This window comes from Monodelphis domestica, chromosome 6 (genome assembly GCF_027887165.1).
Source record: "Monodelphis domestica isolate mMonDom1 chromosome 6, mMonDom1.pri, whole genome shotgun sequence".
Lineage (NCBI taxonomy): Eukaryota > Metazoa > Chordata > Mammalia > Didelphimorphia > Didelphidae > Monodelphis > Monodelphis domestica.
The window spans coordinates 259,750,343-259,768,454 of NC_077232.1; the positions used below are offsets into that span (position 1 = coordinate 259,750,343).

The following is an 18,112-nucleotide window of genomic DNA, read 5'->3' on the forward strand; positions in this document are numbered from 1 at the left end:
CATCAGCTGTGCTTAATGCCATCTCTTCTACTTTTCTCTGGTCTTGGAGGAAGATGGGATTTTTCTTCTTGCCAAGGTTAACTGCTCTATTTTTGCCCTTGCCCCTGACTCCCTTCCTTTTCCCCTGGTAGTCTTTTACCTTTTACCATCAAGCTTCTAGGAAAAAATCTGTCTTCACCTGTTGCCTTCATTTCCTCAGATGCCACTACTTAAACTCTTGCATTCTGTTCTTCCAATGAATGAATGAAAAGGCATTCACTAAGCCGACTGAAGCATACTTTTCCCCCTTCTTTATTTTTCTTGCCTTTTTCCCCATCATGACTAATAAGGAAATCATTTTTGCACGATTTCATATGAATAATTGGTATCACTTTTTTGTCTTCTCAAAAGGAGGGTGAGGGATGGAAAGGAAGGAGAGGATGCAGTATTCAACATTTAAAAAAAAGTTTTTAAAAAAAGCATTCATTAAACTCTTATTTGTGTCAAGAACTATGCTAAACTCTGAGGATACAAAGAGAATAATAGAGACAGATAATGGAAACCAGTGGAATTCTGGAACCCTGTCACCTTATTGAAATTTCTCTCTCCAAGTTTATTAACCTTAATTGCTAAATTTGATCATCTTTCCTCCCAATTCCTCTTCTTGACCACTCTCCAAACATACTTGTCTATGCTCGTCTCTAGAGAGAGAGGGGAAGGCAATTGAAAGCTCTGTTATACTACTTTTGTCACCTTCCATCTTTGGCCCTCAGGTTCCTTCCTCAACTATAATGTGAGTCAGTCTGATTATGTGATCTCTCCCATATCTAAATCCCATGATTCTGTTGGTGCAAGACTATAGCCTTGTAGCAAGTAGATTCAACTTAATTTTTATTTTATTATTATTAAAGTGGGTTAACCTGGGAATATAACTACCACATGTACCTTGATTGCCATTAGAAATTATTTAATCTCAACATGTGACTTATCACTCTAATTAAGTGAACATGACCTCAATTTCCAATTTGCTGCCATATAAGGAATCTAGTGAAAACCTAAAAAACAAATCTTTCTTTTCCTTTAAACTTCTCCTTAGGATAATGCCTTCCATTTCCTGGTTTGTTACATAGAACACATTCTCAGGACTTATCCAGCCCCTTTTTTCTCAATTCTTTTCTTTTTTCATTTACAGAGTATGGAGGCAAATGGAAAATGCTTCATTACTTTGCCCGGCATTTCTTCTCCCCGCTGTTGCCAGTAGGCTTTGAAGATGATGGTGTATTTTACATCTATGGTGTCTCAGACCTTCACAAGGACTACAAGATGACACTTAATGTAAGTTCTTTAGCTTTTTGGTTAGAGAAAGGTAAGAGAGGCAGAAGGGAACAAGAAATAGATGCCTTTACTGTTAACTTGAGGGCTTTGCCCAGTTTCTATTCTACCGAAAGGTTTTCAGAGAACTTTGTCAATATAATTTTGGTATGGCCAGAGAGTCTCTATGATATGCCTTTTCTTTCAATTAAATATGCTTCCTATATTGATAGAAGGTCAGAAATTGAGCTTTGAATTTCTCTGTCTCTGTCTCTGTCTCACCTGTTCTCCATCCCTTTCTCTCCCTCACCCCCAACAGGAGGTGAGGATCATTTAAAAAAATTAAATCCATTTTCCCAATTTCATGTAAAAACATTTTTCAAAGAATATTGAGTCTCATTCTCTCCCTTTTCAGCACCCAACCTTCTGTTGAGATGGTAAGCAATCTCATAGATTTCAAACTTGAACAAAAAAACTTAAGAAAGAAAGTGAAAATTGTTTGCTTTGGTCTAGATTCAGAGAGAACATTAAAATTTTTAAAAATTTAGTTTATTGAATATTTTCCAATTACAGGTAAAATATTTGACATTCGTTTTTTAAAATTTTGATTTCTAAATTCTTTTTCTCTTTCCCCTCCTTCACCACTTGAGAAGGCGGGCAGTATGATATCAATTATACATGTGAGGTCATACAAAAGATATTTATGTTAGCTGTTTGCAAAAGAAAACACAAAACAAGAAAAATGACAAAAGTGAAAAACAATATGCTTCAATCTGCATTTAGAGTTTATTAGTTCTCTCTCTGGAAGTGGAGAGCATTTTTCATCATGGGTTCTTTGGAATTGTCTTAGATCATTCTCTTGATCAGAGTAACCAAATCTTTCACAATTGTTCCTCATATTATATTGCTGTTACAGTTCTCCAGCTTCTGTTCACTTCATTTTGCATCAGTTTATATAGGACTTCCTAGGTTTTTCTGAAGAATCCTGCTTGATATTTCATATAGCACAAAAGTATTCCATCACAATTATATACTACACCACCATTTCCAGTTTTTCCACATCCACTGTAGCATTTATCATTTTCCTTTTCTGTTTTTAGCCTATATGATAGCTGTAGTAGTTTTAATTTGCATTTCTCTAATCAATTATGGTTTAAAACATTTTTTATATGACTATTGATGGCTTTGATTTCTTCTTCTGAAAACTGCCTGTTCATATCACTTGACCATTTATCCTTTGGGAAATAGCTTTTATTTTTATAATTTGGCTCAGTTACTTATGTATTTGAGAAATGAAGTCTTTAGCAAAGAAACTTGCTGTAAAAATTTTCTTAATTTCCCAGTTTCTAATTTTGGCTGTTTGGGTTTTGTTTATGCAAACTCTTTAAAATTATCATGTAATCTAAATTATCCATTTCATGGGGTCCTCTCTATATCTTGTTTGGTCATAAGCTTTTCCCTTATCCAGAGTCCAACAGCTACATTTTTCTATACTCCCCTAATTTGTTTATGATTATAATCCTTTTTATGTCCAAATCATGAATCCATTTTGACTTTTTCTTGGAATATGGTATGATATGTTGGTTTATCCCTAGTTTCAGTCAAAATGTTTTCCATTTTTCCCAACAATTTTTGTCATTATGGTGAATTCTTTCCCCCAAATCTTGGATCTTTGTATTTATCAAACAATAGGCTACTATTATAATTTACTATTGTGTATTGTCTACATAAGGGCAGTCAGGTGGCACAGTGGATAGAGGGGCCAGGTCTAAAGTTAAGAAAACTCCATCTTCCTGAGTTCAAATCTGGCCTCAGACACTTATTAGCTGTGTGACCCTGTGCAAATCTCTTAATCCTGTTTGCCTCAGTTCCTCATCTATAAATTGAGCTGGAAAAGGAAACAGTAAATCACTCCAGTATCTTTGGCAAGAAAAACCGAAATGGAGTCATGAAGACTGAAACAACTGAGCAACAACAACCTTGTGTACTTAATCTATTTGACTGATCCATCACTCTGTTTTTTAGTCGGTAGCAGATCATTTTCATGATTACCAGGGGATATTTTTTGTTATTGATTCTCTGCAGTCATGACTGGGCATTGCATTCATGTAGGTAGGGTTCTGTTATTTTTAGTTTTTTTTTTTTGAATTTGATTTTTAAAAATTACATCTAGAAACAATTTTTGAAAATTCTTTTCTGCCATTTTTTAATTCATATTATTTCTTTCCTGAGTTGGTAAATAGTCTGATACAGATTATACCAGTGCTTTCATGTAATACATATTTCCATATTCCCCCATGTTGTGACTGAAGACACATATCACATATACAATAAAAAACTCTTAAAGGAAATAAAGTAAAAGATGGTGTGCTTTGATCTGCAATCAGATTCTAACAGTTCCTTTTTTGGCTATGGAGATATATATATATATATATATATATATATATATATATATACTTTTTTTTTTTTAAACATGAGTCCCTTGGAGTTACCTTGGGACTTTGTTTTGCTGTTAATAGTTTAGACCTTCACAGTTGACCATCATACAAAATATCTGATACTATATATTTTATTCTCTTGGTTCTGGTCACTTCACTTTGCACCAGTTCTTATTAAAACTTTCCAGGTTTTTCTGAAATCATCCTTTTCCTCATTTCTCTTGGCACAATAATTTTCCATTACAACCATATACCACAGCTTGTCCAGCCATTCCCCAAGTGATGAACACCTCGTCAGTTTTCAATCTTTGCCACTATAAAAAGAGCTACTAAAAACATTTTTATACAAGTAGATCCTTTCCCCCATTTCTGATCTTTTTAGGGTACAGACCCAATAGTGGTATTGCTGGGTCAAAGGGTATACACAGTTTTATGGCTCTTTGGCTGTGGTATGGCTCCATACTGCTCTCCAGAATGGTTGTATTGGTTCAGTTACACCAACAGTGTATTAGTGTCCTGATTTTCTCATATTCCTTCCAACACTTATTTTCTTTTTTGGTCATATTAGCTAATGCAATAGGTGCGCAGTGGTGTCTCAGTTTGTTTTAATTTTCATTTCCCTAATCAATAGTGATTTGGAGCTTTTTATCATGTCTATGTATAGTTTTAATTTCTTTATTTGAGAACTCCCTGTTCATATCCTTTGACCACTTATTAATTGGGACATGCAGTGTTCTTAAGTCTTTTAAAATTGTTTGTGTTTATATGTTGTGTAAATTATTCTTCTGATTCTGCTCATTTCTAATGGCATTGGTTTATACACTTCTGCCCAAGTTTTCATTACATTCATTAACCATAGTTTTATTCATTTCCCAATTGGTAGGTACAGTATTAGTTTCCAGTTCTTTGCTACTCTAAAAAGAGATGCTACAAATATTTTTGTATATGAGGTAGATCATGGATTCTTCATATTTGTTGCTCTGAATTAGCATCTAGGTCAGTAAGCTCTCTGAAGGCAGGGATTGTCTCATTTTTGTCTTTGTAGTCTTAGTACCAGCCTAGGACCTGGTACATAATAAATGTTTTTAAAAAACCAACCTTTACTTTCTTGCTTAGAATCAATACTAAGTATCATTTCTGAAACAGAAGAGCAGTAAGGGCTAGGCAATTAGGGTTAAGTGACTTGGCCAGGGTCACCTAGCTAAGAAGTAGCTGAGACAATATTTGAACTCAGGATCTCCTGTCTCCAAGCCTGGCCCTCTATCTACTAAGCCACCTAACCACCCTTCATATTAAATGATTAATAATTGCAAAGTTGAGTTGAATTGACTTATCAGAGTTCCCACTGATATTACCTTTCTCCAGACCCTTATGCCATCTCCTCCTAAGAACTAAAAATGAATTCCTTGTCTTCCTGTTTCCAAACCTTCTTTCCTTTTGGGTTGCCCATAAGTCTCAGTGTTGTGTTTCAGCTACCAGTTTTAACCTCTTCTCCAGCCTGATCTTGGGTCAGTGCTGCTAAGGCAGAAGGATCATGACTGACACAGCCTGGACCTCTCCTGACTCATGGCTCCCAGTTCTGGCCTCTTCCCCAGGTTTTCTTTGATCGCTCTTGTCCATGCCCCGAGGGTTATCTTACAGAGCACAAGTACGATGATGTGACAGTGTTTAAAATGACTTCACATATAACCCAGGGAAGAGGGACTCAGGGCTCAGATAGACACCTGATTTTTTCTGACATGGCCAATGCAGCAATTTCCATTGCTTGACTCTGTATGTTTATAATAACAAGGACTTCTTTTTTTTTCATCCTTTGAAGGATGGGAGAGGTAGGAAGAAGATAATTTGTATCTAAAAATTAAAACAGTTGATATTTAGCCTGTTCAGTAACAACAGAAATAATTTCTAGCAAAGGAACAAGAGTCTTTCTCTGAAACTTTGTTCCAAACTAGATGGGGGGATGGATGGATGTATCGATGGAGCCGGAAGATGGGAGAACTCACATATTTATTTTGATCTTGCTATCTTAGCTTTGGCTCTCTGAGAATAATCACTCCCTTTCAATTCTTTCAGTCTCGGTTTTCCAGGTTGAGACTTGTCCCAGACCTTCTTTGCCTTCTCTCCCCCACTTTGAGCATCTCACCTTTTTACAGAAGAGCAAAGAAAGGCAGCATCAGCCTCGTTTCCTCCTTAGCAGCTCCGACCCAAGATCAGGCTGGAGAAGAGGTTAAAACTTGTAGCTAAAAATAAGATCTGACTCTCCAGTCCCTGGCTCCCATTAGTATGGATAATTGGCAGTTTACAGTATTGTAGAAACCAGTGAAAAGAGGCCCTAGACTGGACAGCTGCTCTTCGGCTCCTTCCTTTTCAGCAGGAGCCTTCAGTGCCTTTGGGGGCCATGGCTAGTGACAGCTGCTTGTCCACAAGGCGCCCTCACTGGGACTCTTTATTTGGTTGAGACAGTCCTCTGGGCACACCTGTTCTCCTTAAAGTCCCTCGTGGTCCAAAGGGGGTTTGGAGGGGGCGATTAACTTCCATTATATTCCCACTCTTCCCTCATCCCTCAAATAAACCAACGTGTTCCCCAGGGCAAGAAGTGGATGCCATTGGGCAACCAAGTTATTTTAAATATTAAATGTTAAGAGAAGCACCATGGGCTGAGGGAGAACTAGCCTGGGAGTCAGAAGGACCTGAGTTCAAGTTTATCTTTGACATTTCCTACTTGTAGGGTCCTGGGTAAATTGCTTAATCTCCTTGGATTTTAGTTTTTTCTCTTCTGAGAAGAGAATGGTCCTATGAGGCCACCTTTTGCATGAGCTGGCTGTGTGACCCTAGGCAAGTCACTTAATTTCTCAGTGTTCTAAGGCAACTCTATTATTATTTTTTAACTCTTATCTTCTATTTTAGAATTAATACTTAGTAGTAGTCGTTGTAGTAGTAGTAGTAGTAATAATAGTAGCGGCAGCAATGGCATATAAGCAGTAAGGGCTAGGCAATGGGGGTTAAGTGACTTGCCCAGGGTCACACAGCTAAGAACTGTCTGAGGCTATATTTGAATCCAGGACCCCCCATCTCTAGGCTTGGCTCTCAATCCCCTGAGCCACCCAGCTGCCCCTTGCTTATAGAATTTAAAAAAAAAATTAATTTGGTCCTGATCCTTATTCCAGAAGTGAACCACAGAGTGAAGAGATGGGAGTTGGGAGGATTCCCAGATATTTCACGTGGGGCAAAAGTTAAAAAAAAATGCAGATTTAAGGGCATTGATTAATTCTTCAGAAATATAAGAAATGAAACGATGTTTCAAGGCCAGCCAACTCTGTAGAAATAGTATCCTATAGGATGTGACACCTTCACGATGATTCCTAAAGTTCTTTTCTGTCGATATAATCATGAAGCCCCCCTGGCGGAGGTACCAAGGGAGCCTCCCATCATGGCTCCAGAGGGTCAGCAGGAACCTCGGTTTCCATCCCACCTGTGATATTTGAATATAACAATAGGAACCTCCGTTTTCTTTTCTGCAGAATCAGGGTGATGGTTCCTATGCTGTAGGGAGATGTGTGGCAAGGCTTAGGAAACACCTGCGTGTCTCCTCATCCCACCTCCTGATGGTCTCTTTCAGGTGAGAGTGCACCAGTGGAGCTCCCTGCAGCCTGTGTGCGCTCGCCGCGTGGAGCCCTTGGTGGTGAAGGCAGGGCAGGCAGCCCCCTTGTACAAGGAGCCCATGGCAGAACTGCTGCGACAGTGCAGCCCATGCACACGGCAGAGCTGTGTGGTCTCTTTCTCCCTGACAGCTGGAAACGAGCTTTCCAGCCCCACTAACCATCACTTCTTGTCTTCCCTCAAGGACGCGGTGGGGCTGGAGAAGGCGAAGATCACCGTGAGTACCCACTGTCATACACCTCTCCAAGGGATGTCGAGTTACCTTGGGAGAAAGTTAGCCCTCTCTCCATAGCAGAGTTGCCACATTGGGGTGGTGGCTAGGGCTTTGCCCCAGGATTCCTCTGGGTGGAGGGACTCCAGTTCCTCTCTGGGTCACTTTGGAGAATAATGCGATTCTTGGGGAGGCAGGGGATGGGACAAGGGGGCTCTTGGACCACTTTCTACCATAGAAAGAGTTTTTTGGCCACTTGGCGGCACAGTGGATACGAGCACAGATCCTGGGATTGAGAAGACCTGAGTCCAAATTCAAATTCAAAAAGTTCTGAGACACTTAACAGTGTGACCCTGGGCAAGTCACTTAACTTCTCTTTGCCTCAGTTTCCTCATCTTTAAAATGGAGATAATATTAGCACTTACCTCCCAGGGTTGTTATGAGGATTGAAATGAGATAATAATTGTAAAACATTTAGCACAGTGCCTGGCATGTAGTAAGTGTTCTATAATAATGTCTTAGATATTATTATTATTATCAGGAGAGGAGTTGTTATTCTTTGGATCTCATTTTTCCTGGTAGAGAGGGTGCATTAGAGACATCACAGCTTGTTCCTCTCTCAGAAAGGGGGCAGCACATCTCCTGAGTAGGCATCAGAGACTTGGGATGCCCACAGGGAGGGGGCACTTCAAGGTCTCTGGCATCATAACAAATGGTCTCATTTCTCTTTGGAGTGAGAAATGCTTCCCTAGACAAAAGAATCCTCAGGAAGATGAGTATTTGTATTTTTTTTAAACCCTCACCTTCCATCTTAGAATCAATACTGTGTATTGGTTCCAAGGCAGAAGAGTGGTAAGGGCTAGGCAATGGGAGTTAAGTGACTTGTTCAGGGTCACACAGCTAGGAAGTGTCTGAGGATAGATTTGAACCCAGGACCTCCCATCTCTAAACCTGGCTCTCAATCCACTGATCCACCTAACTGCCCCCTATGTTAATTCTTTTAAAGGAGGGAACTTTTTTTTTCTTGAACCCACCAATCTTTTTCCTGTTGAGGAAATGCAAATAAAGAGATGGGTCTTCTCCAAAGAAGCAGCAAAGGTGTCCTTTACAGTCCTAAAAATCAAGCAAAATCTGAAGCAAAATCAGGTTCTTGTATGTCCAACTCTCCCCTCAGCACCCTCAAGTCATAAGTCTCAGAGGGGACAGGAAAAGAGAGAACCACTGATCTGGAATGCTGCCAGCATGCAGCAGGGAAGATAGGACTGCTTCTTGAGACTACTTGGCAGGGTGAGATTCAGATCACTCTAATGGGAGCCCAGTGTCTAGCTGATCATTTAACTCAGGTGTATGCTGTGGGAAAGCACTGGTTAATAAACCCGTCAAGAAGTCCCCTTGAGTCTTCCCCTTTGGAAGGCTTTGTGGCATGTGACCTCCTTATGATACTGTAGAGCTGGAATGACCTGTTGGTGAAGGTTTCGGAGGTCCTCACCAAATGATCTCTGCATGAAGGGCAGGGAGCTTCCTTTCTTGGTTGGAGATCTAATCAGCATTTTCCTCAACCCTCACTGAATGGTGTCATGTGTTTCTCTAAATGTCTGAGGCATAAAGCACATGGATGTGTGACTGGTGATTATCCCATGGTAATTGCCCAGAAATCTTCGGGCACTGATCTCACCCTAAGCATACAGAGAGTTCCGTGTGCTTCATTTTATCAATCTTCTTTTCTCTAGGCCAAGATAGTCCAACAAGAGAACATTTACAGTTTTGAACTTGAAACCACGGCTGTTGCTCCTTTTGTTTGGCTGGATGTAGGAAGCATCCCGGGGAGGTTTAGCGACAATGGTTTCCTTTTGACGGAGAAGAAGAAAACAATACTATTCTACCCTTGGAAGTCCACCAGCATTACCGAACTTGAAAGATCTCTTCACTTGATTTCACTGGCAGACATTTACTGAATAAATCCCAGATTTTTTTCAAAGGGACTATATTAAAAACAAAAACCAAAAAAATCACATGATTATGTATATGCTGGAAAACTTGAAAAGTACAACAGAATATATTGAAGGCACTGGAAAGAGTGGGAATAAATGGACCTTTCCTTAATACAATGGTGATGAGAGTAATACTTCATAGGATCTTATTCCACAGGCTGTAACCCTATTCTATGTAGGCTTCAAAGCCATCCCTTATTACCTAGGACAGAGAACTAAACTTGAGGTGTTCTAGTATGATATGAGGAGTTCTGGCTATTCCCCTGGGTAGGCTTCTCTGATTAAGAACCAGGAGGTCCTGGGTTCAAACCTAGCCTCTGATACTTCTTAGCTGTGTGACCCTGAGCCAGTCACTTAACCCCATTGCCTAGCCCTTACTGCTCGTCTGCCTTGGAACCAATAGATGATATGGATTCCAAAATGGAAGATAAGAGTTTAAAAAATCCATCATGAGTCATGCAGAGTCAGGAAAGCTGGGCTCAGCTGAAATAGTGAGAGAGACACAACTATCTATCCAGCCCTTGAAAGTGTGTGTGTGTGTGTGTGTGAGAGAGAGAGAGAGATTGTTCCGTAGAAGTCTCTAAAGAGAGATTTTGGTGTTGGAGAGTCTTAACCTCTGAGCCAGGAAACGTGAGGTGGTAGTATGGGATGTATCAACCCTTGCACTAGGTCTGGTTGCACTGGAAAAAGCAAAGACCTTTTAGCCACTCTGCTGTAGATGGCCTTGACCCATGTTGAGGATCTGTGATTATAGGAAGTGTCATTTTTCCTTGTAGCCCTGCTATTCCTATTTTGCTTCTTCTCATCATAACCTACTATCAGCTGATGATAGAATGGTTTATCCTGAGAATCTGGTAGCTTTAAGTAAAACATGAAGAAAAGGCAATTTACTTGGCAGGGGCAGGGGAAGACTAGTCAACAAAGAGAATTAAAAAAGGATGCTTGTCACTATTTCAGCTGCTATTATGGGATTGTTAAAGGGAAAGAGACAAGAAGAAAACAAATATTTTAAATGTATTGATGGGAAAGGGAGAGGAAGCTCATCAGAGCTCTGAGTTACCCATAGAAGTATGCTAGCCAACATCAGAGAGGTGTTGGAGGTTGTGGTGTGTATTTGTACTTAAGGGCTATTAATGGCTTCAACTTCCTAGTCTCTTGAATGAATTTTTTGTTAGCTGTTGAATACCCTGTGTTAACAATCGAAACTAGTTCTAATTTGAACTATAGAATATAGTTCTAAACTAATAAATTTATTTATTACAATATTGGAACTAAATTACCAAGGAGCTATTCTTTCCCCCATTATTCTTAATATAATTGGTAAAGCTGGGGGGCAGCTGGGTAGCTCAGTGGATTGAGAACCAGGCCTAGAGATGGGAGGTCCTAGGTTCAAATCTGGCCTCAGACACTTCCCAGCTGTGTGACCCTGGACAAGTCACTTAACCCCTTGCCTAGCCCTTACCACTCTTCTGCCTTGGAACCAATACACAGTATTGATTCTAATATGGAAGGTAAGAATTTATATATTAAAATATATATGTATATACATATACACATATATAATTGGTAAAGTGGTTTTAATACCTTTTAAAGAAAAGAACTAGTGTGTCCCACATGACAGAAGACTATGGTAGGCATTCTTTCTACCATAAAAAAGAGAAGATACTATTTGGAGCTATGGATGGATAAGGGGGATAATTCTCAAGTAAAAGGATAGAGATGATCATAGAAAATAAAATGTACAATTTTGTTAATAGAAAATTGAAAAGTTCTTAAACAAAATCAAAGCAGTCAGAAAAGTGGGTAAATTGGCACAATTTTTGTAGCAAATGTCTGATAAAGTTCTGATATCCAAGACATAGAGGAATTTTTTTATGGTTTTAGAATAAATTATTTTTGTGTTTGCAAAGCATTTTTCCTGTGGTCTTTCTCCTTTTCTCAGGTTCTTCTCTTCCAAAGGAAAAAGAAAAACAAAATCCTTTATAACAAAAAAAGAAAAAAGCATAGTCAAGCAAACCAAATCCCCCACTGGCTATGTTAAAAAATTTATCTCATTCTTTTTTTGCTGTTAGAAAATGGGGGCTTAGAAGGAGCAAAAGTTCAGACCTCTGAAAACCCTTCCTTACCAATCACAAACTGAATGTTCCTAGGGGAGTGAAATTCAAACTTAACAACAGGACAAAGCCGAGGATCCCTCCTTATGGACTCAAATAAAAAGGTACGCCCCCCCAAGTCAGAATCCTAGAACACTTGGGGCTAATGGGAAGGAAGGCAGAAGGAAGGTCCCAGGACCCCTCCCCCCCAACCCAGAGCGCTGAGCCTCCAGCAGCAGCAGAAACCTCAGGGTCGGCAAAGGTGCTGTTCCGAAGGGCACACCTTGAAAGCAACCTGGGCCAGTCTCAGGGTATCCAATACAGATGGCAGGGAAGCAGCCTGAGAGAGACAGGGGGAGCCTGTAGCCCTGTGGCTGGGTCCTTCCATCGGAGTCTCACTGGAGGTTTTTGCCTTGGGGCACATCCAGACCAACCCAGCAGAACTTAATCCCATCAGAATCCCTCAGAGCTCAAGGAGGCCAGGACCCCTCCCCCCTAGAGTGCAGGGCCTCCGAAAGGACAGGAACCTTGGGGCAGGAAAAGGCACTGGGGTACCTTGCGGACAGTGCTGTGCCAGGCACAGCAACAGTGGAAAAGATGGCAAACAGTGCAGAGATGCAACAGCCTCCAAACACCAAGAAAAGCAAGAAGAAGGGGGTGACTTTGGGCACATTTTATGGAGCAAAAATACAAAATACAGAGGAGATAAAAGAGGAAACAAACAAATGCTCCAAAACCTTCCAAAAGAAATGAAAATTGTCCACAAACTCTTGAAGAATTTAAATTGGAAATTATCAAAAAGATGGAAGCCTTCTGGCAGGAAAAATGGGAAACAATGCAAAAGGAACTCATCAATCTGAGGGACCAAAATATGCAAATGCAGAAACAGCTCGAAGCCTCAAAAAACAAGTCAGACCAAACTGAAAAGGAAAACCAGTCTTTAAAGGTCAGAATCAGGCAACTGGAAGATAATGATCTTGCAAAAAGAGCAGTAATTAATAAAGCAAAGTCAAAAGACTAAAGAATTAGAAGATAACATAAAATATCTCACTGACAAGGTGACAGACCTGGAAAACAGAGGAAGGAGAGACAATCTGAGAATCATTGGTCTTCCAGAAAAGCCAGAAATAAACAGTAATCTTGATATCATAATACATGATATTACCAAAGAAAACTGCCCAGAGATTCTAGAACAAGGGGACAAAATATGCATTTAAAGAGTTCACAGAACACCCTCTACACTAAATCCACAAAAGAAAACTCACAGGATTGTAATTTTCAAATTCCAAAGCTTCCAAGCAAAAGAAAAAATCTTACAAGAAGTCAGAAAAAGACAATTTAGATATAAAGGCACACCAATCAGGGTCACACAGGACCTAGCAATTTCCACTCTGAACAACCGTAAGGCATAGAACATGATATTCAGAAAAGCAAGAGAGCTGGATCTTCAACCAAGAATCAGTTATCCATCAAAACTGACTATATACTTCCAGGGGAAAATATGGGCATTCAACAAAATACAAGATTTCCAAGTATTTGTAAAGAAAAGACAAGAGCTCTGTGGAAAGTTTGACATCCAAACACAAAGAGCAAGAGAAACTTGAAAAGGTAAACATGAAGGAAAGGGAAAAGGAGAAAAATGTTATCTTTTTCTTTTATTCAAACTCTCTTCCATAAGGACTACATTTATATCAAATTGCATATATTAATATGTGGGGAAACTGTAATGTGTAACTCTCAAAAATTGTATGCATCATTAGAATAGTAAAAAAAATCATGCATAGGGAAAGTTTGGGGCATCAAGATGATATGGAGAAAGGAGGGGATAGAAAGAAAAAGGGAGGGGGGGAATCGTTGATGGTACTAAGATATACTACAAGAAATATAAAAAAACTAAATAGAATAATCATTCTCATACAAAGATACACATGGGAAGTGTAAAAAATAGACTCGAATACAGGACTACAATCCCCACAAGCCTTTGCTCCACTTCCCCAAAATGCTTTGTAATCTCACAGGAATTCTGAGCTGGGCCGAGATCGAGGAAGGATTTAAGCTGGTGGCAAAGGTTTTTGGGTCTTCTTTTGGATTTCCGTTTTGGAGCAGATGCGTCTCTTCCATGATGTGAGGTTATCTGGCCTAGGCCTCTGGCCTAGGCACCTGTTTTTTCTTATTCTGTATTTTCTTTAATCTTGAACCTTTAATAAACCTCTAAAATATATAATACTCCTTGCAGAGAGAAACTAATTTCTACCTGCCTCAGTCTCCCCATATTTCTAAATTTTAATCTTTACAGAAGGGGAGGGGAAGAAGGAGAGGAAGAGAGTTTTTACTTAAACCTTACTCTCAGTGAAATCAACTCTCAGAGGGAAGAACATTTAGATCCATTGGGATCTTTAATTCTATCTTATCCAACAGGGTAAGGGAGAAGGGAAAACCAATTGGGTTGGGGGGGGGAGGGAACACAAAAAGGGAGGGAAGGAGAGGGGGAGGGGAAAGAAAAAAAGAGAGGGGCTATAAAGGGAAACATATCAAGGGAGGGGACTAGGGGGACTGATTTAAAGTAAATCGATGGCTTAAAAGGTTATAGCTAAAGAAGAAAGGTTAGAATTAGGGGCAGATATCAAAATGCCAAGGAATCCACAAGTGACAATCATAACTTTGAACGTGAATGGGATGAACTCACTCATAAAACGTAGACAAATAGCAGATTGGATTAGAAGCCCAAACCCTACCATGTTGTCTTTAAGAAACACACATGAGGTGGGTTAGAAGGTCACAAGGTCAGAATTAGAGGATAGAGTAAGACCTTCTGGGCTTCAACTGATAGAAAGAAGGCAGGAGTTGCAATCATGATATCTGACAAAGCCAAAGCAAAAATAGACCTGATTAAAAGACATAGGGAAGGTAAATATATTTTGTTAAAATGGACTATAGACTATAGGATATATCACTAATCAACATGTATGCACCAAATGGTATAGCACCCAAATTTCTAATGGAGAAACTAGGAGAATTGAAGGAGGAAATAGATAGTAAAACCATATTAGTGGGAGATCTGAACCAACCACTATCAAATTTAGATAAAACAAATAAAAAATAACTAAGAAAGAGGTAAAAGAAGTGAATGAAATCTTAGAAAAATTAGAGTTAATAGACATATGGAGAAAAATAAATAGGGACAAAAAGGAATACACCTTCTTCTCAGCACCACACGGCACATTCACAAAGATTGACTATACACTAGGTCACAGAAACATGGCATACAAATGCAGTAAAGCAGAAATAATAAATTCAGCCTTTTCAGATCATAAGGCAATAAAAATAATGATCAGTAAGGGTACATGGAGAGCCAAATCAAAAATTAATTAAAAATTAAATAATATACTCCCAAATCAGTTAGAGAACAAATCATAGAAACAATAATTTCATTGAGGAAAATGACAATGGTGAGACATCCTTTCAAATCTTATGGGATGCAGCCAAAGCAGTACTCAGAGGAAAATTCATATCCCTGAGTGCATATATTAATAAACTAGGGAGGGCAGAGATCAAGGAATTGGAAATGCAAATCAAAAAACTTGAGAACGAACAAATTAAAAACGCCCAGAAGAAAACCAAACTAGAGATCCTAAAAATTAAGGGAGAAATTAATAAAATCGAAAGTGACAGAACTATTGAGCTAATAAACAAGACTAGAAGCTGGTACTTTGAAAAAACAGACAAAATAGACAAAGTACTGGTCAGTCTAGTTAAAAAAAGGAAAGAAGAAAAGCAAATTAACAGCATCAAAGATGAAAAGGGGGGCATCACCTCCAATGAAGAGGAAATTAAGGCAATCATTAAAAACTACTTTGCCCGATTATATGGCAATAAATATACCAATCTAGGTGATATGTATGAATATTTACAAAAATACAAACTGCCTAGACTAACAGAAGAAGAAATAGAATTCTTAAATAATCCCATATCAGAAAAAGAAATCCCTAAGAAAAAATCCCCAGGGCCTGATGGATTCACAAGTGAATTCTATCAAACATTCAAAGAACAGCTAATCCCAATACTATACAAACTATTTGACATAATAAGCAAAGAGGGAGTTCTACCAAATTCCTTTTATAAAGCAAACATGGTACTGATTCCAAAGCCAGGTAAGTCAAAAACAGAGAAAGAAAATTATAGACTAATCTCCCTAATGAATATAGATGCAAAAATCTTAAATAGGATACTAGCAAAAAGACTCCAGCAGGTGATCAGAAGGGTCATTCACCATGATCAAGTAGGATTTATACCAGGAATGCAGGGCTGGTTCCACATTAGGAAAACCATCCACATAATTGACCATATCAACAAGCAAACCAACAAGATTCACATGATTATCTCAATAGATGCAGAAAAAGCCTTTGATAAAATACAACACCCATTCCTATTAAAAACACTAGAAAGCATAGGAATAGAAGGGTTGTTCCTAAAAATAATAAACAGTATATATCTAAAACCATCAGCTAACATCATCTGCAATGGGGATAAACTAGATGCATTCCCATTAAGATCAGGAGTGAAACAAGGATGCCCATTATCACCTCTATTATTTGACATTGTACTAGAAACACTAGCAGTAGCAATTAGAGAAGAAAAAGAAATTGAAGGCATTAAAATAGGCAAGGAGGAGACCAAGTTATCACTCTTTGCGGATGATATGATAGTCTACCTAAAGAATCCTAGAGATTCAACCAAAAATTTAGTTGAAATAATCAACAACTTTAGGAAAGTTGCAAGATACAAAATAAACCCGCATAAGTCAGCAGCATTCCTATACGTTTCCAACGCATCTCAGCAGCAAGAACTAGAAAGAGAAATCCCATTCAAAATCACCTTAGACAAAATAAAATACTTAGGGTTCTATCTCCTGAGACAAACACAGGAACTATATGAACACACTACAAAACACTCTCCACACTCTCCACACAACTAAAACTAGACTTGAGCAATTGGAAAAACATTAACTGCTCATGGGTAGGACGAGCCAATATAATAAAAATGACCATCCTACCCAAACTTATTTATCTATTTAGTGCCATACCCATTGAAGTTCCAAAATTTTTTTTTACTGATTTAGAAAAAACCATAACAAAATTCATTTAGAAGAACAAGGATTAAGGATATCCAGGGAAATAATGAAAAAAAAAATACAAAGGAAGGGGGGCCTTGCAGTCCCAGATCTCAAACTATATCATAAAGCAGTGGTCATCAAAACAATTTGGTACTGGCTAAGAGACAGAAAGGAGAATCAGTGGAATAGAATTGGGGTAAGTGACCTCAGCAAGACAGTATATGATAAACCCAAAGATCTCAGCTTTTGGGACAAAAACCAACTATTTGATAAAAACTGCTGGGAAAACTGGAAGACAGTGTGGGAGAGATTAGGTTTGGATCAACACCTCACACCCTACACCAAGATAAACTCAGAATGGGTGAATGACTTGAACATAAAGAAGGACACTATAAGTAAATTAGGTGAACACAGAATAGTATACATGTCAGACCTTTGGGAAGGGAAAGATTTTAAAACCAATATGAATATGGATATGAATAGGCAGTTTTCAGCCAAAGAAATCAAAACTATTAATAAGCACATGAGAAAGTGTTCTCAATCTCTTATAATCAGAGAGATGCAAATCAAAACAACTCCAAGGTATCACCTCACACCTAGCAGATTGGCTAACATGACAGCAAAGGAAAGTAATGAATGCTGGAGGGGATGTGGCAAAGTAGGGAATTAATTCATTGCTGGTGGGGTTGTGAATTGATCCAACCATTCTGGAGGGCAATTTGGAACTATGTCCAAAGGGCGATAAAAGACTGTCTGCCCTTTTATCCAGCCATAGCACTGCTGGGTTTGTACCCCAAAGAGATAATATGGAAAAAGACTTATACAGGAATATTCATAGCTACGCTCTTTGTGGTGGCCAAAAATTGGAAAATGAGGGGATGCCCTTCAATTGGGGAATGGCTGAACAAATTGTGGTATATGTTGGTGATGGAATACTATTGTGCTAAAAGGAATAATAAAGTGGAGGAATTCCATGGAGTTTGGAACCACCTCCAGGAAGTGATGCAGAGTGAAAGGAGCAGAACCAGGAGAACATTGTACACAGAGACTGATACACTGTGGTACAATTGAACGTAATGGACTTCTCCATTAGTGTCAATGCAATGTCCCTGAACAATCTGCAGGGATCTATGAGAAAAAAACACTATCCACAAGCAGAGGACAAACAGTGGGAGTAAAAACACCAAGGAAAGGCAACTGCTTGACTACAGGGGATGAGGGGATATGACTGAGGAGAGACTCTAAATGAACACTCTAATGCAAATACCAACAACATGGAAATGGGTTCGAATCAAGAACACATGTGATACCCAGTG

The 18,112-nt window shown here is 38.9% G+C and overlaps 1 protein-coding gene across 2 annotated transcripts in view; it reads left to right on the forward strand.

Moving 5' to 3' along the window:
• MANBA (mannosidase beta) overlaps positions 1-9,702 on the forward strand; it is a 113,897-nt gene extending 104,195 nt beyond the window's left edge. For both annotated transcript variants that reach the window (XM_056803138.1, XM_007495872.3), the window contains 3 exons: positions 1,172-1,314; positions 7,348-7,605; positions 9,330-9,702. In XM_056803138.1, coding sequence (XP_056659116.1) covers positions 1,172-1,314; positions 7,348-7,605; positions 9,330-9,554 — 626 coding nt within the window. In that variant the 3' untranslated portion in view covers positions 9,555-9,702. The remainder of the gene's footprint in view (positions 1-1,171; positions 1,315-7,347; positions 7,606-9,329) is intronic.
• The last annotated feature ends 8,410 nt before the right edge of the window (positions 9,703-18,112 follow it).